Source organism: Astatotilapia calliptera, chromosome 17, assembly GCF_964374335.1.
Source record: "Astatotilapia calliptera chromosome 17, fAstCal68.1, whole genome shotgun sequence".
NCBI lineage: Eukaryota > Metazoa > Chordata > Actinopteri > Cichliformes > Cichlidae > Astatotilapia > Astatotilapia calliptera.
Window position 1 is genome coordinate 37,944,938 of NC_137438.1, and position 23,850 is coordinate 37,968,787.

Genomic DNA, 23,850 nt, shown 5'->3' on the forward strand with positions numbered 1-23,850 from the left:
AGGCTTCATCTGTCTGTGCTGCTTCCTGTGCACTCTATCCAGGAGGTTCCCTCAGCTAAAGCAGAGTACTTCTAGTAGTATGTGTGTGAATGTAAGAAAGGACATCTGTGAATGGCCTACTTCCCCTGACATTATCATGAGTGCAAATGCCATTTTACCATTTTAATTTAGAAGCTGAAAGAAGAGTCTGCAGGAATTTCCACACAAAAATTCTGCACTTCAGCTAGAGTGGTTTCACTGCAGTCTGCAAAGATAGTGAGTGTCTGCACCGAATTCCACTTTTCCACAGCAAACAGTTGTTAAAACATTTCATCTCTAGACACAAATGGTAACATCATGGTGACACTAGAAGAAAAATCTTTAAAGGTACGTGAAAAATTATTTTTTATGTAGGTTGTTTAACAGAAATGAGAATTTTGTAATCATAAATATACACTGATCATGTAATCTGGTCTTCCAACCAACTGATGCATTCTCATAAATTTAAAAACATAGAAGTAGCTGCCATGTTGAATATAGTAGCCAGGATGAGGATTTCCATTCTGCATAATCATGTTTTATGTACATGTTAAGAAACCAGTCGCACGCAGTACATAAATAATTAACTGGTAAAGTGTATTTAGTGTACCTTATATGTTAGCTTTAATTCTGAGGTCACAAAAAGTTATTTCAAACTATATATGACCATTCAACATCTATCTATCGAGCTAAAGTTGGAACCCTCCCATTTTGGGACAGCTGACAACCAGCTGGCTAAACAACAACATCTGGTTATAAGCTAATATTATGCCAGCTAATGTTATGCCTCCGATAAACAGTTTGATTCTAATATCATATTAATTTATTAACTAAGAGTCCAACCTTGTTAAATCCACTTCAAAGAAAGTTGCCGGCTAACAGCAAACAACACCAGCAAAGTTCAGGCTATCACCAACAATTCACCTCACTGTCATCTGACAGACGTTTGCTTTACGGACTCATCTACATAGGCCATCAGGAGGCCATCAGTCCAATAGATGTGGACAGATCCTGACAGGTGAAGTAAACAGCAGACTCAGTCTAGGCTGTCATGAACCCAAGTTGTTTCGTCCTACAGCGGCCACTGTAGCTCGGATTGTGCATTTGAATAAGTAGGGGTAAGAAAACAGAATTGAGTTGACTGCAATCTGCAATTACTGACCTCTACTGGTGACATTTAACACACTTTACCTTTAACATTTTGTGGGATCCACGAATGTTTGTATGAAATTCTGTGCCGGTTTATTCAGAAGAGATAGGGACACAGTTTTAGAAAACATCATATAAAAAAAAATCATAAAATCTCCAAAGTCCAGAAAGGGGACTGCCATGTTTAAGGAGCTGCCATAACACCAGGTGCCCCTCATGATCCAACCCCAAAGAGCTTTGTGTCTCTTCCCAGAGACCTGATAGGTGAATGTGTAAGCCACTACACTGTGGAGCCTTTCAGTCACTGTCACATACAGATGGTTCAAAGACACGTGGCTTTAGTTACACAACCATAGTTTATTACTGATGTCATCACTTACACAGACAATGGAAGTGTCAGCGATACCTACTAAAAGGTGATCAGAAAATCATACTTGAGTAACTAGTTGAAAACAGCTTCAGGACCGCTGCTGTCAGATGCTGTTTAATTTACACTAAACTCTTGTCAAAAATTCGAACTCCCGAGCCATATTCCAAAAAAGATTAATACTAATAATAATAATGATAATAATAAACAATATATTTTAAACTGATAAAAGTGGCTTGAAATGACAGGATGATTTTCAGAGGACCTTCAGACCACACATGGTTTCCTCTTGCTGTCTGGTAACAGCTGGTAGGTTTGACCAGTTGGTGCCATTTTTTTTTAAAGTGCTGGTTTCATGTAACATGTCCTTGTTTTAGCGTTTGGGTTGAATTCCTCTTGATTGTGGCTGTGTATCTCTATGAAAACCACCCCATTTAAATATATTTAACCCATATTAAACTTTTCAAAGTACACTCTGTTAGAGAAGAAAGCCACGATGCATTTTGTGTTCGATATTTGCAATGCTTATACGACATACTGACCTGCTGTTCACCCTGGACAACATGTGATGCAAAAAAACCTGTGAACGAGGTATTACTCTATAAATAACATATAGGCAAAGTTCACCGTTGTATTCTACTACAAGCAGCACAATGTCAGATTAAATCCTGTTGTCCGGTAAGGCTAGTCATACGGAGTCCTTTGAAAAGGAACGCTGAATGATCAGTACTTTTAATGGGATCTGCTCCTCTTTTTGATGTCCATAGAGTTCAGGAAGAAGCATTCAAAGTTTTCCAAAGTTTAACTGCACTCCAGAAGAAAGGATGTCTCTATTTACAGAAAGGTCCTTTGCATTACTCTCTTCTCCTTTGATGATCCCGCGGGCCAGAACTGTTGGTTCAACCTAAATCAGAAGAGAAACCTAATGAAACAAAGTCAGAGCCAGGACAGCTGCAGAATCATCAAAACATCACCTATGAAAGAGTTACAGAACATAACATTATTTTTTATATATATAGACATACAGTATATAATTGTCTGAGGTCACAAGAGGAAAAAAAATGGAACTGCACAGAACTGAAAAGCATAGCCACCAGTTATAAAACTAAACTTTATCAACCGAATGCTCCCGCCTACGCTGATTGACATGTCAAAGATGTTGGCAAAGCAACAACAGAATCAGATGCATTATTCAAATCTCGAAGCCCTGATTTTTCCATTCTTGCTGCTTACTTTTGATGTTTGACACTGTGAGGAAACAGATTTCATCTTCACAAGAAAAATGTTTAAAATGGTCTGAAAGCCCCACAAGAACATCGCTGTGTAGGTTGATTCTGTTCATCTGGAGAAATGCTACGTCCAGATGCATCAAGACATTGCTGTGTAGCTATGACATAACCTGTTATATGATTTATAGGACTAGAACCCTGGCACATTCAGCACCATCCAAGTAACAGCCTCCAGGGTGGAAGTGCCAAAAATTGTAGTACCTACATTGGCCACTTGAGGCAGGCTCTAAAAATGACCCAATCATCATGATTGCTGAACTTGCTAAATGGACACAAGCAAAACATTTTTTTCAAACCTGACAGAAGCTGCTTTTTAACATAGCAACAAAACAGAGAGAAAGCAGGAAGCTTAACAAGCAAGCACAATGCAAACTGCATCTAGACTCAAGAGCAGCAGGGCTGTGTTCTCTATGACGAATCATGCTTCTCCGTCTGGCAATCTGATGGACGAGTCTGGGTTTGGTGGTTGCCAGTCGAATGACCGTTGTGTGACTGCATTGTGCCAAGTGTAAAGTTTGGTGGAGGGGGATTATGGTGTGGGGTTGTTTTTCAGGAGTTGGGCTCGGCCCTTTAGTTCCAGTGAAACAAACTCCTAATGCTTCAAGAACAGTTTGGGGATGGCCCCTTCCTGTTCCAACATGACTGTGCACCAGTGCACAAAAGAATGTCTCCATAAACACATGGATAATCCAGGGGTCTGTACAATTAAGGTTGCAACAAGAGACATAAAAGGTGAAAAAAGAATTAAGCTAACGGTAAATATTGTTTATCAGCATGATGTTATGTCCTTTTGAAATGGCCATCGAAAGGCAAATGTGGATGGACATGTGCTCAAGTGAATTGGGTGGATACCAGTGGCTGAAGCACCTAGTAACTCTTACCACCAACGTAGATACCCTCAGAAAGAAATCATGCCTGGTTTTCAAAGTAAGAATGGTAACAGTAGCTTTCCACTGCTTCAGAGAGTGGGATTGTTTCTTCTAGACTGGAAAGTTGTTGATGCTAATCTTTGCCATGTGCTAACCGTCTAGCTGGGTTTCTGCAAGAAAACTTGTGAGACTCAGTGACTGAGATCAGCAAGGTCGGGCGAAACATTGCAGCTGAATAATATGGCGACATCCCGTTGCTATAGCTCTAATTGTGTGTCACAGACAGAATAGGTGCCAAGGATTAGGTAGCCGCTCTTCACTTCTGTAAAAACACAGTGTGTGAGACAGAAAGGAGTGGGGAGTTTATCTTCCACCTCCAGCTAGAGAACACAGTCACATTTAATTGCATTCACCTATAGCAATGGATGATTCAGCTTAAGGTAATTAATTAGTGGGCATAAGTGGACAGATATCAGCTAAACAGATAAAATGCTTTAAGTATTTACATTTTCTTTTAGTCCTGTTTCCTTTATTAACTTCTTTGTTAGGTTTTTTAGCTTTTTTTTTGTGTAATTAGTTTAAAAATAGGCCAATAAAATGCTTAACAGTAGCCTTATATTAAAAATTAGAAATTATCTTTAAAATATTACCACTGCTTAGGCTGAGCAGTAGTCAAACAATAATAATGCAATCATGTGATAGCTATCTACTATCTAACTGTTAACTGGGGAGTGTCGGACCATCTATAAATGAATTATATTAAGTCTATCTAGTGCTTAGGTCACAGGTTTGGAGCTTATTCCACATGCTATAGCGCAAGAGGTGGGTCAAAACGACCCCAACCTCTCACATCCACATCTAAAGCTAATTCACAGCCAACAATTAACCCAACAAGTATTTCTATGGACTTTTTTCAAGGCTTTTTGTCAATTTTTGTCAAACTCCGCTTCAGGTCCCAAAGTCAAATGAACACTGTAGCATCACTGAGAGTTAAAAACTGTCTAAATTCTTTCATCCGTAATAAAATGATCAGCGTTGCTGCTTTACCAGGTGTAACAATTAAGTTTAACATCCAGAGTTAGAAGTTAGCAGGAAGTTAGCTCGCTAGTTTCCACCTAAACATGACATAGCATGTTCTGACGGAGAGATTTCTGAAAAATTCAATCGTACAGCTCTGCTACGTGAAGACAGAAAACTAAACAGCAGTGACGTTTCTAGGTTTACTGAAGTCGGGCTAGCTGGTATATAATGATGTGTTACATGGTGGCTAGCTACCATGTACAGCTACATAATTACATGGTAAGGTTTTGAAAACTGAGCTTTAAAATGAACAGTGGTAATAAAAAGCGAGAGAGGCCGGCAGTGATCACTGAATGTTTTTAGGGGCTTGTTCAGATTGAATAGATTAAGAAAGAAAACATTAAAAATGTTAAAAGCACAACAGCCTTAATAAACGCAGAGTAATTTGGACTCGGAAGCAGGGTTCATGCTTCATCACTTAAAGTTGACCTTGAAGACCGTGATGGATGTAAGGTAAAATTTAGTAGTAGTTTTGCCTAGCATGACCCCCTTCTACACCCCTCAGAATTTATTCAAAAATTTTCAGGCTATCATGTTTACATACAGAATGACAGGCATGCAAATCCTACCAAAAACATAACCTCCTTGGTGGAGGTAATAACATTTGGTCTAAAATCCCTTTACCTACTTGTGCTATGAAATGTGAAAACTCTTTAAATTATTCCTGTACAATAAATGAGCATAAGGTCTGTGTGCTTTTTATGCATTTACTATATAATGAAAGATTAAACTGGTAGGACTAAAAAACTGGTCTGTATAGAGCCAGAGATTTTCAAGGCTATATGAGAGCTACAATATAATCACCACAACATTCAAACTGAGTGTAGTGCACACTGGACCAAGTTGGCTGGTATTCCCCTTTCATGAAGAAGAGCAAGCATTTAACATAACATTAGATGTAGTGGTGGTGTAGTGGGCAGTATGGTGGTTAGCACTGTTGCAGCAAGAAGGTCCTGAGTTCAATTCCACCATCAGGCCGGGGTCTATCTGTGTGGAGTTTGCATGTTCTCCCCGTGTTTGCGTGGGTTCCCTCCGGGTACTCCGGCTTCCTCCCACCGTCCAAAGACATGCAGTTTGTGGGGATAGGTTAATTGATTAATCCAAATTGCCCATAGGAGTGAATGTGAGTGTGAATGGTTGTCTGTCTCTGTGTGTTAGCCCTGCGACAGACTGGTGACCTGCGCAGGGTGTACCCCGCCTCTTGCCCTATGACAGCTGGGATAGGCTCCAGCAACCCTGAGAAGCAGATGGATGGATGGATGAGATGTAGTGTTATATAAAAATACTGGATACTTGCTGCAGTTGTTAGTAGCAGTTGGCAGCCACTTCTGCCAGTGGTTCAAAACTCTGTGCAGCAACTCCTGCTGATGTGAAACACATCTGGAGCTCTTTCAGATTAGTCTTCTTCCTGTTCCTAAAAACTAACAGCCTTTTGTATCTGCATAAATTGTTATCACAGTGCTGTACATACAGTGCAACATGAGGAAATAAGATGCTGGTGGGTTGTTTCCGAGTTCTCCGCTGTGACATACTGCAAAGACCTCCATTCTCCTTGAGATTAAATTGCCTGTCATGAAGCTCGGCAGCTGACTGGCAGCTCCTCTGCTCCTCTAAAAGTACATTCTGGAAAAGACTCGAGGAGCCTAGCATAACAACCTTCATAACGACGTCCCCTATCAATTCCAACCGCCTGTCAGGCGCCACGTAGGTTTGACGAACTGAAGGAAGCCATTGGCGGACTTGTAAGGCCCCCATTATTGATGCTGAACTTCTGACAGGAAACAGACAGCTCTGACAGCCTGGTTAGATTAATTCACAAATGGTCTGTTTGATGAAGAATTGGGCAGAGCAGCATGGCGATGCATAGTTTTATTTTAATCATCCACAATTATGCAGGAAAGGAAAACAATCCAAGAACCATCAGGCCACCACTTGACAAGAAAACCAGCATAATCACATCAAGCAGAGAGTGAAGAGTTTCCATAAGTTCAGGTGGTTGCACCACTTTGCTGGTCGCTGAACAAGCTTGAGATAAATTCTTCCCTCTTTTTTATAGAGCCATTTATATTCAGGGCTGTCATTGTGATTAATGTGGTACTAATTTGAGAATAATTTCAGGCTGAAATGACAAAGAGCAAAGTCATTTCTTGTCAGGAGAGAAACTGTCTTCAGAGATGGATCTACGCTGCGTTTCAACTCAGGAGGTGGATCATTACCAGGATTTGAGTGTCTCAAACACCGCCGAAAATCCTAAGAGGAAAAACCAAGTCTTCCCTGAGTATTGTGTTAATTTAATTGGTGGCTGGCAAGTGCTAATTTAACTGGCAAAAGCTTCATTTCTATTCAGCTCATGAAGAAAGGCTGGCTCAAAGTCTTAACACAGCAGGTACAGGGCTCATGTTTGTGTCATTTAGCTGTGTAATTGGAACACTGCAGTGTCCTTTCCTGCAATATGTTTTGTGTTCCAACTACCATGACCGGGGTTTTCGCAGGATGGCCATTTTAAAGATGAACAGGGAGTGATTTTAATGTGTGAATCAGCCTGTAAAATCAGCAGAAACTGAAAGTGGTGGCACCACAGAGCCACCTTTCTCCAAATTAAGTTTCACGCTCTGGACTATTGGGCAATTTCTGCCACAAATCAAAACTCGTAGTCACTGTTCTTCTGGGAAATTTATAGGTGTGGTGCTACTCTGCGCTTATTTAAATGGTAGAAGCATAGCAGATTAGTATCAAGGATGTAGCAGGGTGGGAGAAGAAGAAAACTTTCAGTATTCACTTTTCAAGGCGTTAATGATATTAAAACCTGGATTGCAACACAGGTAAGGAAAAAACAGGCTCTTATCAGGGGGGGGAGGATTGTACCTCAGGGTGGGCTCCGTTTGTATCCAACTCTGTGCAGCTGATGTCTTTAAAAATCTTGTTGTCCTCTTAAAAATTTACATTTAAATTTTGAAGCAGCAATATTTAAAAAACAAAAAAGGGTTAGGAATGGCTTGCATTTTCAGCCACAGCTGAAAAAAAAGTCACATAGTTAAAAGTGTTAGAGCACAGAAATGATGAGCTCTTTTCAAAACAGTGTTTGCAGCTAACCAAAGATCAGTGAGTGAAAACAAGTATTGATCTGCAGCTCAGCTCTCACAGTTACATTGTTTGCTTTGTAGTTATTGGTCCCGCTAGTTATTATTATCATTCCTTACAAAATGATGTAGCTCAGGGTTTTAAGATTTCAAGGACTCGGGGTGACGTTCATGACTGTCATAGCAATTTTTCACGCTCTGAAATGTAATGGCTCTGAAATCTAAGCAGGCCTCGAAGTTTCACTTAAAAAAAACATCACTTTATCTCAGTGGCAGCATAGCAATGGAAATATCAGCATATAACGATTCACTGTGTTTTACTCTTTATCATAGTCAGATCCACAGGCAAAAACAAATAGGCTCAAGCACTCTGACAATATTATGGTATATGCCTGGTATATCAGGATATTTAGAAATCCCCAAATCATTTGAAATACCATCAAAACTACAGACCTTCTGCTTTCTATTAAGGTCATGTGATGTATTGTAGTGTAGTCTACTTCAAAGCATGCAGCTTTTTAGCACCAGCAGCTGAGACCCAAAGATGGTGACTGTGAGAGATCGAGGGCAATGCTGAGTGATCAGTTTAAAGAAATGTCTCTGCCTCTCTCTGTATGGGAACATTAGTTATTTCCTGATGATAAAGGTGAGCGAGCTGATATATTCCCACTTTTAATTTCTTCCAATTAAAAGAGCAGTTTAGTGCCATGAGTTTCTCCCAGAAGAATGCAAGGCAAAGGGTGCTTTTATTATACCAGAAAAAGCTCTTTCCAGTGCAAATGACTATGTCGAGTTGTGAAAAAGAAAGTTTTCACATGACTGTGTGCAGTCCTGTAAAAAACTAAGTCCTCCCTATCATTTAGCAGCTTGTAGAACCACCTTTAGCAGTAATAGCTTGAAGTAACTGTTTCCTGTATGGTTTCATGAGCCTCTCACATCATTGTGGGAGGCTCTTCTTTACAGTGTTGCTTCATTTCATTGAGGTTTGCATCCATTCATTTATGTACAACTCTCTGAAGGTTCCACCACAGCATTTCAGTCAGTTTTAGCCAAGCTTTACTCACATTTTGCTCTAAAATATTTTGGTATACAGAGCAGAACATGGCCCATTAAATCACAGCAAGCTGTCCAAGACAACGAGCACAAATCATAACCCCGCCACCACCGTGCTCGATAGTTCATATGAGGTGTTTGTGCTGATATGCAGTGTTTGGTTTACACCAGATGTGCCGCTGTGCATTATGGGCAAACAGCTGCACTTTGGTCTCGTCTGTTCAAAGGACATTGATGCAGAGGTCTTGTGGTTTGTTCAAACATAAGCTGTGCTGCCATGTTCTTTTTAGAGACAAGAGGCTTTCTCCTGGCAACACTTCCAAACAAGCCATGCTCATTAAATCTTTTCCTAATTGTACTGTCATTAAATAAACCTTTAATATGCTAACTCAGAGTCTGAGATGTTGCTGTTTCTCTAAACACTGCACAGTCTGACCTTGGTGTGAATTTGCTGGTGTGTCCACTCCTCGGACGATTGGAGCATTCACATCCACGTTAATAGACCAACAAGGTACCAAATATGGTTCTGTTATAGAGGTCCTCACACTTGCAGATGATCAATTAATCAAGTGCATTTAATTAACACCTGGCTGGTACTTGTACTCTTAATTCCTATGGAAGCAGTAAAGGTGGACTTTTTCCCCCCAACTTTATCAAATCCTTCAGGTAACATGGCACTATTCTCCATACGCACATCCACTGAACAACAGAGCAAAGAGATGGTGTCCTACTTCTACCCTGAGCTGAAAGTAATGTAGTCTATACCTTAAGAAGAGAAGTGAATTACCATTAACTCAATCCATAAATGAGTGATCATAAGCAGACGGATGATAGATGAACAAATAAAGGAGTCTAAAAGTACTGTACAATAACATTTGCCTGAGCATATCCTAGGAGCAATCCAGAAGGTGTTTATTTCTCTTTCTTTTACTTTCTCTGCCATTTTTCTACAATAACTTACAATCAGTGTCATTTGGTAGATTACATGACAAAAGTCCTACAACGACTTCAAGAACAAAACACAAATCTCCCAGAGTAATGATTCTCCTCAGCGTGAGATGCTGTAGACTTTTTCATCTGTTCAAATTGAATCGTGAATCGAGTATGTGGAGGATGAGCAGAGGTTTAAAAATATAAAATTATAAGAGAACTATAAACAGTGTAATAAAAAAGCGGCACTAGCCCACATTAGAGTTTTTTTTTCCCTCTCATCCCTGCGGTATAACGCATCGCAGGCAGCGCAGGTTACTGCTGTCACCTTTGAGGATGTCTGTGTTTATCTGTATAAAAGATACAGTTTAAACTGTTACCTCTTGCTGCCATTTGGGGCTCTAAATGTGCAAAAGTCATTGTTGCGTCTCAGCATATTTACATGTCAGACACTGTTTTTCTTGCTGAGACGTGCTCCAAACCGACTCTATTCCCCACTGGGTTCCGAGCTTTGTGGTAGCCCGTCGCTGCGTGGTTTATATTTTGAACTCTCGAGGTGCTTCTGGGGTGCATTCGATGCATTTATGATACAACCATACAGGTCAGAATAGCTGAGTTCCTAGTTTATGTTGTGCTGTTTTCCCGAAAAGCTAAGCAAAGGTGAAGAAGAAAGCGTGACCCCCCGCTGCTTTAAGCAGCCTGCAGAAAGATCTGAAACTTAAGAAACTTGTTTCTCTGACTGAGTTCAAAGGTGTGCAAGATAAATCCGCTGGGAAATGCTGATGCTTTGAACAGGTTGTTGTTGTGTGTTTGGATCATAAACCTCTTCTCATTCAACTCTCTAGTGTGGTTACGTTACTGGGAGAGATGTACTTAATAATATAATTTGACTATAACGTAAAAATGAGCCATCTTTGAAAATTCTTTATGTTCATAATGAAAGTGAGGATTCTAATGAATTGAGACAAGTAAATGTTTGAAACATCAAATATAATAAGGAGAACAATAACAGATTTATCACCTGGACGCCGCTGTGAAGCATCTGACGTTACCAAAGCTGGTCTCTGTCAGCAGAAATCTGTCAAACAACAAAAGAAAATACAGTCACCACGTGATAATTACCTCAATCTGTTCCCAGATATCACTCATCTCAGAAGCCTGGACCACTAAAAGCAAAAAATGATTACAAAGATGTATGTATATATATAATATAAAATAATCCCATTTTGAGGTCTCGACAAATCCCTTAATCAATAGCCCCAGGCTCCAGGCTCCCGGCTCCCGGCAGGTGTGGTGCAGGCAGTTTAAATAATTAAGTACATGGAGAGAGGCAGAACTGAAGTCTACGGGTCATCATAACACAGTGAAGGATACGGGCATCACGTTACAACGTTAAAAGCAGGTAATTGGAGTGAGTAATTGGCCAGTTTGGGTGCTTGAAGTGGCCTGAAAGTGCTAAGGAGACATGGCAGCCCATTGATTACAGGCCCCAGGGGGTCCAAGCACCGACTGCAAACATCAGTTTTTAGGTAAAGGCAGAAGAGACGACGGTAATAGAAGCCGCAGCCTGTTGACCTTGTAGAGCTGAAGTGGGTTAGGTCAGATTCAACAGGTTTGGATGTGGCACCAGTGAAGACTTGTGGGTTAACCTTACCTTAGTGGTTTTGATCTTGTTTCCTGTAGCACAGCTCCAACCTTTCAGATCAGGAAGAACTTTGCATTCCTCCCCATCAAGGCACGGATGCATCTGACACCACCACTTCTGTTCCACTATTGACGCTAACAAAAAGACATAAAGGTCAAAGAACAAATAGGTGGAAATCTCTTTGTTCACAGTATTATGGTTAGGAAATACTGATAAAGGACTAGACTGTCGTGCTTATTTCTTTTTTTCACTTTTGAATGATAAAGTTGGTTTAGCTGCTAATCCAGAGCTCATTTCACATTTCACTGACATTGTGTCCCTGCAGATTTGCTAACTTAGCATACTGTTTTAAAAAAGAGTAGTTAATATATTTATAGATGGATATAATCAACAATCCCACTAAAAGTCAAACACAAACAGGTAACAAATAACCAGGAACAAGATGGCTGTAATGGATTATGAGTGTAAGGCAAACTCTTCTCTTAATTTATTTTGCATTTATAAAGATTTGCCACTGCACACACTCTTCAGATGTTCATGGTTGGTTATCTTTCTGTTGACAAAGACCTCAGTCACACACAGACCTGTTGGGCCATTTGTCAACCACTAGCTCGCAGTGGTTTTGTTGATTAGTCAGACAGTTGGTTTAACATGTCAAAATAAGGTAAAAAAAAAAATGCTTGTAATAAATCCACGGCAGACTCGCCACATTTCCATCATTTTCAGCATACTTTATTATTATTTCACACACTCAGCTGCAGCTCTCCCGCTGCCAGCTGCACACATCACCCACAACAACCACACACTCAGGACCCAGTACTATTTATGCAGGGCGGTGTGATGAGCTGCATCGGCTTCTCCTGCAGCCGTGTCACAAACATGTCTGCCACAATGTACTCAAAAACCTAAAGTAGGTGATTCTTTGTTGAATATTGCTAACTAATAAAGAAGAAAACCATGTTTACCATCACACATTTAGAATTCATAAATGTTTTGTTTTTATATTAAAAGTCATTTGCATTTTATTTTGCAATTTCATTTCGACACCGTTTTTGTTTAGGTCTCAAGAACATTTCCACACAACGTTATGAGCCTGAGATGAAGCTTCCCATCGGATATAAATCAAATCATCATACCTGTCTCTCAGCAAGCCATGTCACCTTCCGACAGCTGTCTTAAATGATGTAAGATTTGCTTTTTGACTGGCAACACTCACCTCTATTTCAGGTATTCAAACAATCTTGTGACAAATCTGATCCACGTGTAAGGGTGGGACAGGAACTACGAACAGATGTGACTTCAGTCATGTAAATGGAAATCACTGAGTTGCATTGAGAACACCAACTCATCTGCCTCTGCAACAGTGAGCATTAAACCGCTAATGCTGAGTTCTACAAGACATTATTTAAATTTGGCTTATTACAGAGGTCATTATCCACGTTCCACAACCCCCTTCACTGCTGTTAGTGTACTTCCTAATGAAGAGAATGGGTATTATAATCCACATATACCGCTGGAGCCTCACTCCATTAAATTGCAGAGAATGGAGAAGTTATGACATGAGGGAATCAATTTGAATTACACAGCTGGGGTTATGGCAGCAGTGTGGTGTAAAAAGTGCATCAGGTCAACTGCAAGCAGATGGTGGTTGTGTAACAGCAGCTATTAAAAAGCCACAAAGGTTTCTCATGAAATGAAATGGGAGTATTGATGAACAAACATACCAAAAGTGTATGGGATACATCTCACTTAACAGGTAATGATGCCGTGAAGGCACGAGGGCAGCTCAGAGTGAAAACATCTGGGAAAAAGAATTAAAGTTATGCTTTATTTTTCCTTGATTGTTTTAGTGTAGCCATAAAAATGCCTTTGAATCAATGCACTGACCTTGGGTTTATACTCATAAATGATCACACTGGAGACACGCAGATCTGACTTCAAATCCTTTAATTTTCACAAAAATCGAGTGCACCTTATAATCCGGTGCGTCTTTTGTAGGAATTCTGGATGTGATTACTGATCTCGAACTGCTTTTATGATGTACACGGCGCTCAAAATCTGTCAAAAAATGTTTTAGTATGACTTTGGTAAGATACGAAGCTGCACCGCTTGATGGATTGTCGGAGCACTACGGCTACCATAGTCAGGAGCCTCGCGGAGTAATCTGGGTCCAAAACTGGCAACACAGTGAACACCAGCAAGCACTGCAGACACTGCAAAGCCTTGATAATCGCCCATTATCAGATTATCAAGGCAAAGATGTAAAAGCCTGTTTTGTTAAGTGGCTATACAACAATATGGTAGTACAAAATCCATTCAGTAAAGTTTTCGGGTATCTTTTGTAGCTGCCTCTCTAAAATTACACCTTCAGATCTCTTCAAGTTTTCTCAGATGTCTGCAGGTTCATTTATCTTCATATAAAGTGGAGATTGTCTCACACTGAGTGCAGCTAAAGGTAATCCCTGGTTGAGGAAGAAAGAATAATTAAAAGGTTAAGTGCTGATCATTCTTCTCTGAGATCACCCATGGAGCTTTAAACTGAGGCCAGTGGCTCACAGCTCTAATTTGCAGAAAATGTCAATACTAAAATGTCAAGGAATAGGTCAAACACGACTGGGTCCAGAGTTTAGCCAGAAATCCGTGCTTTTCAAACCAAAGAGAAGCAGCCACTTCAGCTGACACATTAGCATGCTAAGAGACCTTCTGGGTCATCGACTTTACAGTCTGCATTGGACAGCGTCACATTCATTTATCAGTCACTTTAAAAACCCTTCAGGAGAGTCTCTGCAAAGCCCTGGGGTTTCATCAGGACACCTCAAACTGTGAGAATATTTCAATGAGTTTTAATTACACGTTCATTGTGTATTCCACAGGATGTATCAAGCACAGAAGCAGTTACAAAGTGTTTTGAGGATTTTGAGCTTTAGTTGAATAAAACGAGTCATAACTATGCCATCTTAGGCGTTGGGAAGCTGATATAACTGTGTGTCTGTCTTCTTCATTTTATAAATGGACGACAAAAACAGAACAATGTCTAAAACGTATTGAAAAAAGGGGATATGTGTTGGTTCATTTCTCTGTGCTGTGACTGATAAGAAATTGTACTCTTTTAGCATATTCCTTCAATAGTAGACTTGGTACTGTATGTACTGGCATTTATCACTGACCTGAGCAAGTCTCCCTCAAAATCTGTGGGATGGAGTATCAGCAAAAAAAAAAAAAAAAAAAAGGTGAACACTGCCAATGAAATGTTGGGTTACTGGAACATACCATCTACGCACGATGGGGCAGCTCTGGTGGTGCCTGCCACTTGTCCGGGAAAGCAGGAGCACTTCACAGTTTGCGACCGCTCCTCAATTTTGTTCTTGTTGCAGCAGCGGTGCAACGCCACCACCTCGCAGGTGCCAGTTCGAACATGGTGGGCTGCTGGGGAAATGATAGAAAAAGTCAGTGCTCATTGAATGATTCACTGTAGTTTGAACACTCATTTGAAGCTGCACTACTGGCCTTGGATTGAATCCCAAGATAATATCTCTCTTTGGTCTTTCATCTGTGGGAACGATTAGCCTGAAAGCAAAAAGGCCACTAATTTCCTTAAAAGAGCTCATTTATCACAGGCTTCTCTCGTTATGTGAACAGTACCAGTCTATAAATTTGTATGATTCACAAGTGACAGCTTTAACAAGAAGCAAAGGCCAACATATGCTATATAATTTGCATATCATATAGTGACCCCAGATTCAGCTTTCTAAGGCAGGCTTTCTGCTTTGTGAAGTAACCCTAATGTGTTAGGCTCCAGTTAAACAGTTACATTTCAACTCATATATATATATATATATATATATATATATATATATATATATATATATATATATATATATATATATATATATATATATATTACTATCAAATATATAGGATTTAAGATCTTAGAAGACCACTAAAATTGTTATTGTTCTCTTTACTGCTGTGTTTTTCAGATTGGCTAATCAGCAGGGTATTAGCTGGTTAGCTGACCTGTATGTAGATTTGGCTGTTGCTTCTTCTATTCACTCAACCAGTTTCTAGGAAAAAGTATTTTAATGAGGTGGCATCTTTCTTTGGTGTCAGTTTTTCAACAGCTCCGAGTGAATCACTGGCAGCCCCGGTGTCTGGTTTAGTAGAGAAGGGGATTGTTAACTTGCTAGCATTTATCAAATATCCTAGCTTGGCAGGGGCTGACGTGGTGGCTATACTAGACGTGTTTCCCTATTGTCAGGGTAGACTATAGTACCGCCTGCTTCTGCACCTGTTGTACAGGTACTAACTGAGAACAGGCCGATGACACGCCCCCACTTTGACTCACTTTCTGCAGTCTTCGCTTGGCTATGGCTAATGCTAGGTTGATGTTGTCTATGGCGTTATTTTTGTGCCACTATTCTGAGCGCACGTAAAAAAGGTTTGCAGGTGCAAGTGTTGCATTTTGAGGAGAAATTTATTTTGAGCGAAGAAAAGCTGAATTTGAGTGAACAAAATTCATAGCTGCGTGCAAATGTATATCCGTGTTTGCTATTATCCATATACACACGCACAATAGCAGCCCCTCTCGCTCAGTTTTTGCATTTGCGCTCGCTCGCAATGTGTCGCTCACGCTCTCAACATTTCTGCCCGTGCACGCTCAACTCTTTCTGTACACCGTTATATTTGTGCCACAAAACCAGCCAATCACAGACTTGGATGCAAAAATATCTGATTGGCTGTTTTTGTCTCCAATCAGCTCGAAATGACGAAATGCAATATCCCAGAATCCATTTCGTCCAAAGCTCAAACGAGGCAGTAGCGGAGGAACACAGAGTGGCGGAGTTTGAAATATTACTCTTTCTGGGACACAAAATAAACTTTTAAGATATTTTCATGTTAGAATGTAGCTGTGTGAACTTCAAATATCTGCTCGATTTATCAAGACATCACATATTTGCATAAGTGCTCCAACGTTTTCGGAGATGCCTGTTACCCACCAGCTGACCGGGTGGGAACTCGGGTTAAACATAATATATAAGGCTGAACTGACAAAAAAATCACCGACTACACCACCAGGTATTATTGGAAAAACCATAAAGCCTTTGAACGAAAACAAACGCTGTTGTGACAGTGATGTGCACTGTTTTGTTGGTATATATGTATGATTTGTATCACCTTCATGTTTCCAGCTTTACAGCTGTGGCTCCAGCAAATATCAGCTGATACTAGAAATTAATTTTAAATAAATTCTAACAACAGCTGATCAATTTTGAACGTGCTGCTGTTGTTGTTTAGCGCAACATCCGCTGGTTTCCTGTTTCTGGCGCAAAGTGGGAGATAAACAAACGAGAGACGATCAGCTGATCATTGATCAGTTTCATGATTGAAGTAGCAACAGGAGAGGGAGGGAGAATGAGGAGAGAAGAGGCAGCTAAGACACAGAATAACTCCAGCTTTGTGTCTTTTTTATTCTCGCTGAAGTCTTTTCCCCTCAATACGGATGTATTGTAATTGGTCCAGCCCAGAGTTGATTATTACCAGCTGGCTAATCCACCACCTTTCATTGTTTATACCATTACAAAAACAAACAAACTAACATAAAAATGAAAAATCACCATTGGCCCACCGGGCAAATGCCGGGTAAATGCCCAATGGCCAGTCCAGGTATTCGGTCAGCTGGTGGGTAACAGGCATCTCCAAAAACGTTAGAGCACTTATGCAAATATGTGATGTCTTGATAAATCGAGCAGATATTAGAAGTTTACACAGCACCATTCTCGCATGAAAATATCTTAAAAGTTTATTTTGTGACCCACAAAGAGTAATATTTCAAACTCCGCCACTCTGTGTTCCTCCGCCACTGCCTCGTTTGAGTTTTGGACGAAATGGATTCTGGGATATTGCATTTCGTCATTTCGAGCTGGTTGGAGACGAAAACAGCCAATCAGATTTTTTTTGCATCCAAGTCTGTGATTGGCTGGTTTTGTGGCACAAATATAACGGTGTACAGAACGAGTTGAGCGCGCACGGGCTGAAATGTTGAGAGCGTGAGCGACACATTGCGAGCGAGCGCAAGTGCAAAAACTGAGCGAGAGGGGCTGCTATTGTGCGTGTGGATAATAGCAAACACTGAAATAAATTTTTTGCACGCAGCAATGAATTTTGTTCACTCAAATTCAACTTTTCTTCGCTCAAAATAAATTTCTCCTCAAAATGCAACACTTGCACCTGCAAATTTTTTTTACGTGCGCTCAGAATAGTGGCACAAAAATAACGCCATAGTTGTCTAGCATGCTTCCAGCTGAAGAGGGAGGAGTGTGATAGGGATTTCCAGTTTAAGAAAGAGTTGGAGTTGCAGAGGTGAAGTTGAAATAACGGCACCTGGAACCCCATCAATGTTCTTTGTGTGGCTCCCGCTGCTCTGCAGTCTAAGCTGGCATTTGATAACACTCTCAATTTTTTGTGACACTAAAATGGATACTTTGCACTTTAAATCTGATGAACAAATAGGTACAGGTACTGCCCTGGCTGCAGGATGTGTGGGCCATGATTCTGCAATGTAAATTAGTATACAAGACTCGAGAAATTTGTTCAGCCCTATCAGCTGAGGATACTTTTAACAATAAAAACTTAAAAAGTGCCATCCTGTTAGTCTGTGAACTTGTCCAAGAAGCAGGCAGCGCTTTCTGGGCCTAAGGAAGACATCAAAGCCAGGCCTGTCTTGATTTTGCAAGGTAGAAGGGTATTGTTTTCGATTGGTGGGTTGTAAGGCTGCTGGCTTTAATGCAAAAGGTGTCGTGACTACAACAATCTGCCATACTCGCTTCTGAGTTCACCGGGACCCACAAAGCTTCTAAGTATGATCAGCCCACAGAATAGTGTGCCAGTTGCATGTCCAACCCTAAGTCACAGAGAAAGGATTTCTTTTGTTTTAAGGCTGAATGTGAACAATATCAATGAAAACAGTCAGTTTCAGCTCAATTTCTTTTTTACACAACTTGTACGTAAATCATCAAATTATTTTTTACAGGTAAAATGCAGAAGGCTGCACTTTTATACAGAGCATGAGGCATATGTCGTGTAATACATACAAATGACTGATAATAATTGTGTATATCTGAGAAGTTTTCCATGTGGGAAAGTCACTCAATATGTTATGATTATGAAACACTAAAAAAAATAGCCTTTGTTTTGTTTTCATGAAAAGTCCTTAGATAGCCCTGATGGTCAGAGTCCCTTTAAGATCATTACTTACTTAAGTTTGGCTCTGAAGTCTGATTGCTGAAACTGTAATCCAGCTCTTTACAGAGGATAATATGGTGACCAGTCAGCCTCTGGCATCATTTGCACAATAAATATAATCGTAAATATGTCTATGTAAAAATAGAAAATGGCACTGTGTATATGAAGAATTACTCAAGTATGATGCTGTTCTAGATTTATCCCAGCAAGCAGCATTCTGTCGAAACAAAAAGCAAACAAACAAACAAACAAAATCAGGTCTGTGAAGGCAAAAGTGCAGCACTGCAGTATGTGGAGCCAATTTCCAGATCACGCTCTATTGTCTGAATTATTTAGAGCCTGAGCTGCTCCATCCTCTTTTAATTGCATGTGACATTTTCATGAGGTGTCCTTCTGCTGAGATACACACTGCTGCCGCTGCGGTAAACAGTAAATCTGAAACGACTGCATGAAACTGGTCCTAACAGTCTGTACTCGAGCAACTCAACTAAGCCTGGTTAATTTCATTTTCACTTCAGCGTGTTACGTCTGTGGACAGCAACAGTTTGGCTGCTGTAACAAGCAGCTCTAAAGGTGATAGAATCAGCTGCTTTTCTGAGACCGAATGATATTAAATCTGACAACACAAAAGCATCTGTTATCTTATTTGAGTTCAGAAAATATGACTTTTACTGAGGCTCTGATATTTGCTGCTCCATGTTTTTGGTTATCTAATCTCTACAAAGTGATAGGATCAAATATTTCACACATATTATACATGTTATCATCGGGCAAAAAAACCCACAATACTTAAAATACAAAAAGCAAAGAAACAACAACACAGGAAGAGCAAGGGGACGTCCTGTTTTTGATTATGCGTGTCTGCTCTATCCTCACCATCCTTTCTCAAATCACCAGGTAGGTAGCCATCCAAAAGTAGCGGGATGCTTACTGCAAATAAGAAAAAAAGATATGAAAGACAAACACACAGTAAGCTGAGCTGCTTTAGGTCTTTGTGCTGCCAGCGGCTACATACTGAGAAGCAATGGTGTTTCTGACTGGATTTAGAGTTCTTTTTGGATGCCTGCTCAGCGCACACTGCCAGCAGATACAGAGAAAAGCATTTCACTCAGGAATCATTCAGTCCTCCTCACACAGAGTCCATCTTTTAGCCTGCTGTGCTCCGCTTTGACAGAGAGGATCCCTCTGGCTCCGGATACACCACAGCTGCTGCTGCCGCGGTTATGTTTTTAGATTCGTCCTTCAAAATTTTATAGCACCAGCATCATGCCATGAAATTTAAATAACAGGATGCAGGGACTCCCTGATGGCTAAGCATGTCATGTAACTGCATCGTCCCCAGTCTGACTCTGGCTGGGGACTTTTGTTGCTTGTTGTAGCCTTTTCTCTTGTCCTATATGTCCTGTCTGCATCTCAACTGTGGTTCTATCCAAAAATGGCAAAAATGAAAACAGCCATGCATGAAAAACTAGACAAGCCTTTTTGAGAAGGACGCTGGAAACTATAAATATTTATGAGTGAGTACTCATAACTACTTATAGAGTAGGTAGTACTTCTTCTGTGAAGACATTAGTGGTGTGTGATACTGCATATTTTGGTATCAGTCAAATACCAAGTATATACTGTGATACTGACACAGACTCTTATCCTCTAAAGGCAGCGTATGCAGGGGAGAGTAGCACATTTTTCATTTCCAAACAACAACAATAATTTAACATAATTCATTTGGCTACATCCTGAACTTGGGGAACAGAAACAAAGTATTGATCCTGTCACACTAGTATCAATATGATACCAATACCAGCCTTGATATCAATACCTCGATCAATCTGCCCGCCTCTAGCAGACACATTGTTGGAATTGAGATAAGTGAGAGACACAAGAGAATGTTGGTGTTCCAATTACAGCATAAAGAGAAATAAAGTTAGGTTATACTAACAGCAGGAATATTTCCAGGTTTTTTTAAGTTATGGCGAGCAAGGTAAGACCAAGAATGAGGAGGCTTTGGACCAAACCACACCAAACTGTCTACTTTAATGCTTATAGTTTAGTAAAATGTGACGTAGTCACCCAGAAACAGCTATAAACTAAGAAAATCACTGCATTTCAACCAAATCCCTGATTTTTTTTTTTTTAACATAATGAAGTCATTTTTAATGCCTAAATCTAACCAGTTGATACATTTTGAATAAACAACATATTTTTAAAAAATGACAGTTAAAAATCTGTGATGTGTTTTAGTTGAATTGAGATGATTCTCCAGCAACTGCAACTCCAATCGCCAAAGTGGAAAATATTCATTTTTTCCAACATGAAATACTACAAACGAGCTGGGGCTGGTGCTGGATTGTGTTCTGGGATGCGAAACTAATTCAGAAACAGGACAAGACAATAAAAATCGTGTCCAGAATGATGAACCAATAGATAAGAGCCTGCATTGTCTATAATTCAGACAATACCTTATAATTACTGTATATTATTTAACCACTGTAAAGATCGAACCAACACATCGTCACGATGTACACTTGAGGACTGTTTATTGAAGCATCACACGTTTTTATGGTTCGGCACCATGTTCGCTAACTTTCCAGTTAGTCGTCTGCACACGCGCGCGCGCGCACGCGCGCACACACACACACACACACACACTCCCCCCCCCCCTCTCTGGTCTCCGGCTTTACTATATAAAAAGAGAAAAACCTCATTAGGCAAATCATCTCCACCTGTCCCTCCAGCCTTGGCTCCGCCCCCTTGAGCTCACTGCGCCACTCCTCCCCTGCAGCTGACCACACCTCCACCACAACCATATTTAGCCACATTTATAGTTACATATTAGAAGAACTATTTTATTTTATTTTTTTTAATGGAAAGCAGTGATTTTCTAAATGGAAAAATATCAACTGAACAAGTACAGATAAAAATAAAAAACAGTATTATTATTATTACTGAACCTATGCAAATGTTCTTACATGAATTTTTCTGATGTGAAAATTGTTAATTATATGAAACATTCGCTTTCTTAACAGGAGTATCCCACAGACACATAGTACCTGCTAATATGTGCTAATTAACATAAAAATAAGATGCAATTTTACTCAAAAATGGAACATAGGCCAACTGGAGGGGCTAATGTGGCTGTAAACCACACAGCAAACCAGATTATTTGTCAGATAATTGTATTGAAAAAAATTCCCCAAAAGGCACAAACACAACAAACACTGCATGAGGTGGCTGAGATGACACCTAGCAGACGGCTGAGAGCCCACTGACCTGCCTGTCAATGCAACCACGGCTATAGCAAACTATAATGCACGTCCTAACAAAATGAAGCAGGTAATTAAAAGAAAATCAACCCAGGTACATTTGTTATAACCAGAACAGGCTATAAAAGACAGCTTCTCCTGTAAATTTGTACACTGTACCAAAAATAGCTCAGAAAGGTTCAAATAAATTGAACGGCTCTATAAACCAAAACCTAAAGATATTACACCAGGGAGCTTAATAAAATAATAACTACAGATGGGCAGGATGGTTATGATCCATAGTCATTCACCACACCCACAGTCATTCTGATGACCTCTGTGGCAGCGGATGGACGAATGCGAATATGATCTTGATTTAAACTGAATTCAAATAGCAGCAGCGTTTCTGTTTCTCTCTGCGACTAAGATGGATGTGTGATCGACAGCTAACAGCTCAACATGCAGGCCACAGAAACATCTCTTTATGGTAAAATATCCAGGACTACGCTGGGTTTCATCCCCACACAGTGCAGTCCCTCCACATTTCCTCTTCTCTCTTAGATTAACGTCCCTGTCTGCACGAAAACTCCCGAAGCCAGGTAGTGTGACACTGTAGTCTGGGGAACGTGAGTGTCTCCATGAAAAACATCAAACCACACTCACTGTGTTCCCTCTGGGTCTTAATCAGCTCGCTAAGCTCGTCCATCTTATTGTCCAAGGACCTCACATTCCTCATGATAATCGCTGGAACAGCTCCAGCACTGAGAGCCGGTTGTTTCCTCCGTAGCACCTTTGGGATTACAGGCCTCGCTCTGGGCAAGTAGAACTGTCAATGTGATCGTAACAGGCAAAAAAAACAACTGCAAATGATGAAACTACCTACTTGCCAAACAAAACACAACAATTACACCTTTGCATAAAATATAACGAGGAAGAAGAATCTGTTTTAAAAAACACAGAAATATCTACATATCATACAATTTTGTAATATTATGGATGCCACAGAGCATTTTTCAAACTTTCTACCACTGTTACTGTTAACAAAGACGTGTAATGTTGCCCCAGCGGACTGTTTAGTACCAGTCCATTTCACTACATTTGTGTTTGAGGATAATCTAATGCAGAGCAAATCCAGTTACAAACAAACGCCTTCTGGCATTTTACATTACCTTGCAGGAAACCAAGACGATTATGTGCAGTAAAGATGGGAAGCACAATTGTTATTTTGGTTTACAAGATTTGGTTTATTTTAGTATTTTAAAGCAAAAAAAAAAAAATATCAGCCAAAGGGAATTTTGGAAAATAAATCCCCCCAACTATATTAGTGAGAGAAAGCCAGAAATATGAACCCTGCTGGAAATTTCCAGAGGCAGAGTGAGCAGTCTGCTGCTTTGCAAAGCTAGTGAATCGTGCCTGTGGGGGTAAACACGACCCCCTGGTACAAAAACTCTGAAGCTAAAAAGAAAAAGAATTATGAATAATAAGGAACAATGTAAGTAAAAACGTTCATCAAGAATTTATAACAAAAATATATACACAATGTAAAGAAATGCATTTGACTGTATATTGTTTTATAGTAAACTTGAATGCATTTCCTCAGTGAAATTTGCAGTGTTGTAGAACAAAATTTCCGCGCTTCCTTCGATGAATCCACAGACTGGAAATGATACAGAGAGTCTGCTGATATCCATATGAGCCAACACTTCACCGTTTTTACCTTCGGTACAATATGCTCAGCATGCCACTGCGAAAACTGAGTCGCATGACACATTATTCCTCACATCTGGCGTGTTTAAGCCCAGAGGCTGATAGTTGCTCTCTTATGATTCTCTCACAACTCTGAGCTCTGAAACCCAGTGAGAACTAGATGTGCTCTCTGCCCTGCT

At 40.2% G+C, this 23,850-nt stretch overlaps 1 protein-coding gene across 2 annotated transcripts in view; it reads right to left on the reverse strand.

Moving 5' to 3' along the window:
• Nucleotides 1–1,504: 1,504 nt before the first annotated feature.
• Nucleotides 1,505–23,850, reverse strand: part of tafa2 (TAFA chemokine like family member 2) — a 103,226-nt gene continuing 80,880 nt past the window's right edge. The window contains exons 3-6 of one of the 2 annotated variants that reach the window (XM_026146769.2): nucleotides 14,751–14,903; nucleotides 11,490–11,614; nucleotides 10,857–10,913; nucleotides 1,505–2,438 (exon numbers count right to left, since the gene is read on the reverse strand). In XM_026146769.2, coding sequence (XP_026002554.1) covers nucleotides 10,884–10,913; nucleotides 11,490–11,614; nucleotides 14,751–14,903 — 308 coding nt within the window. In that variant the 3' untranslated portion in view covers nucleotides 1,505–2,438; nucleotides 10,857–10,883. Of the gene's footprint in view, nucleotides 2,439–10,856; nucleotides 10,914–11,489; nucleotides 11,615–14,750; nucleotides 14,907–23,850 lie in introns of both variants that reach the window. The other variant, XM_026146768.2, reaches the window with a different exon arrangement.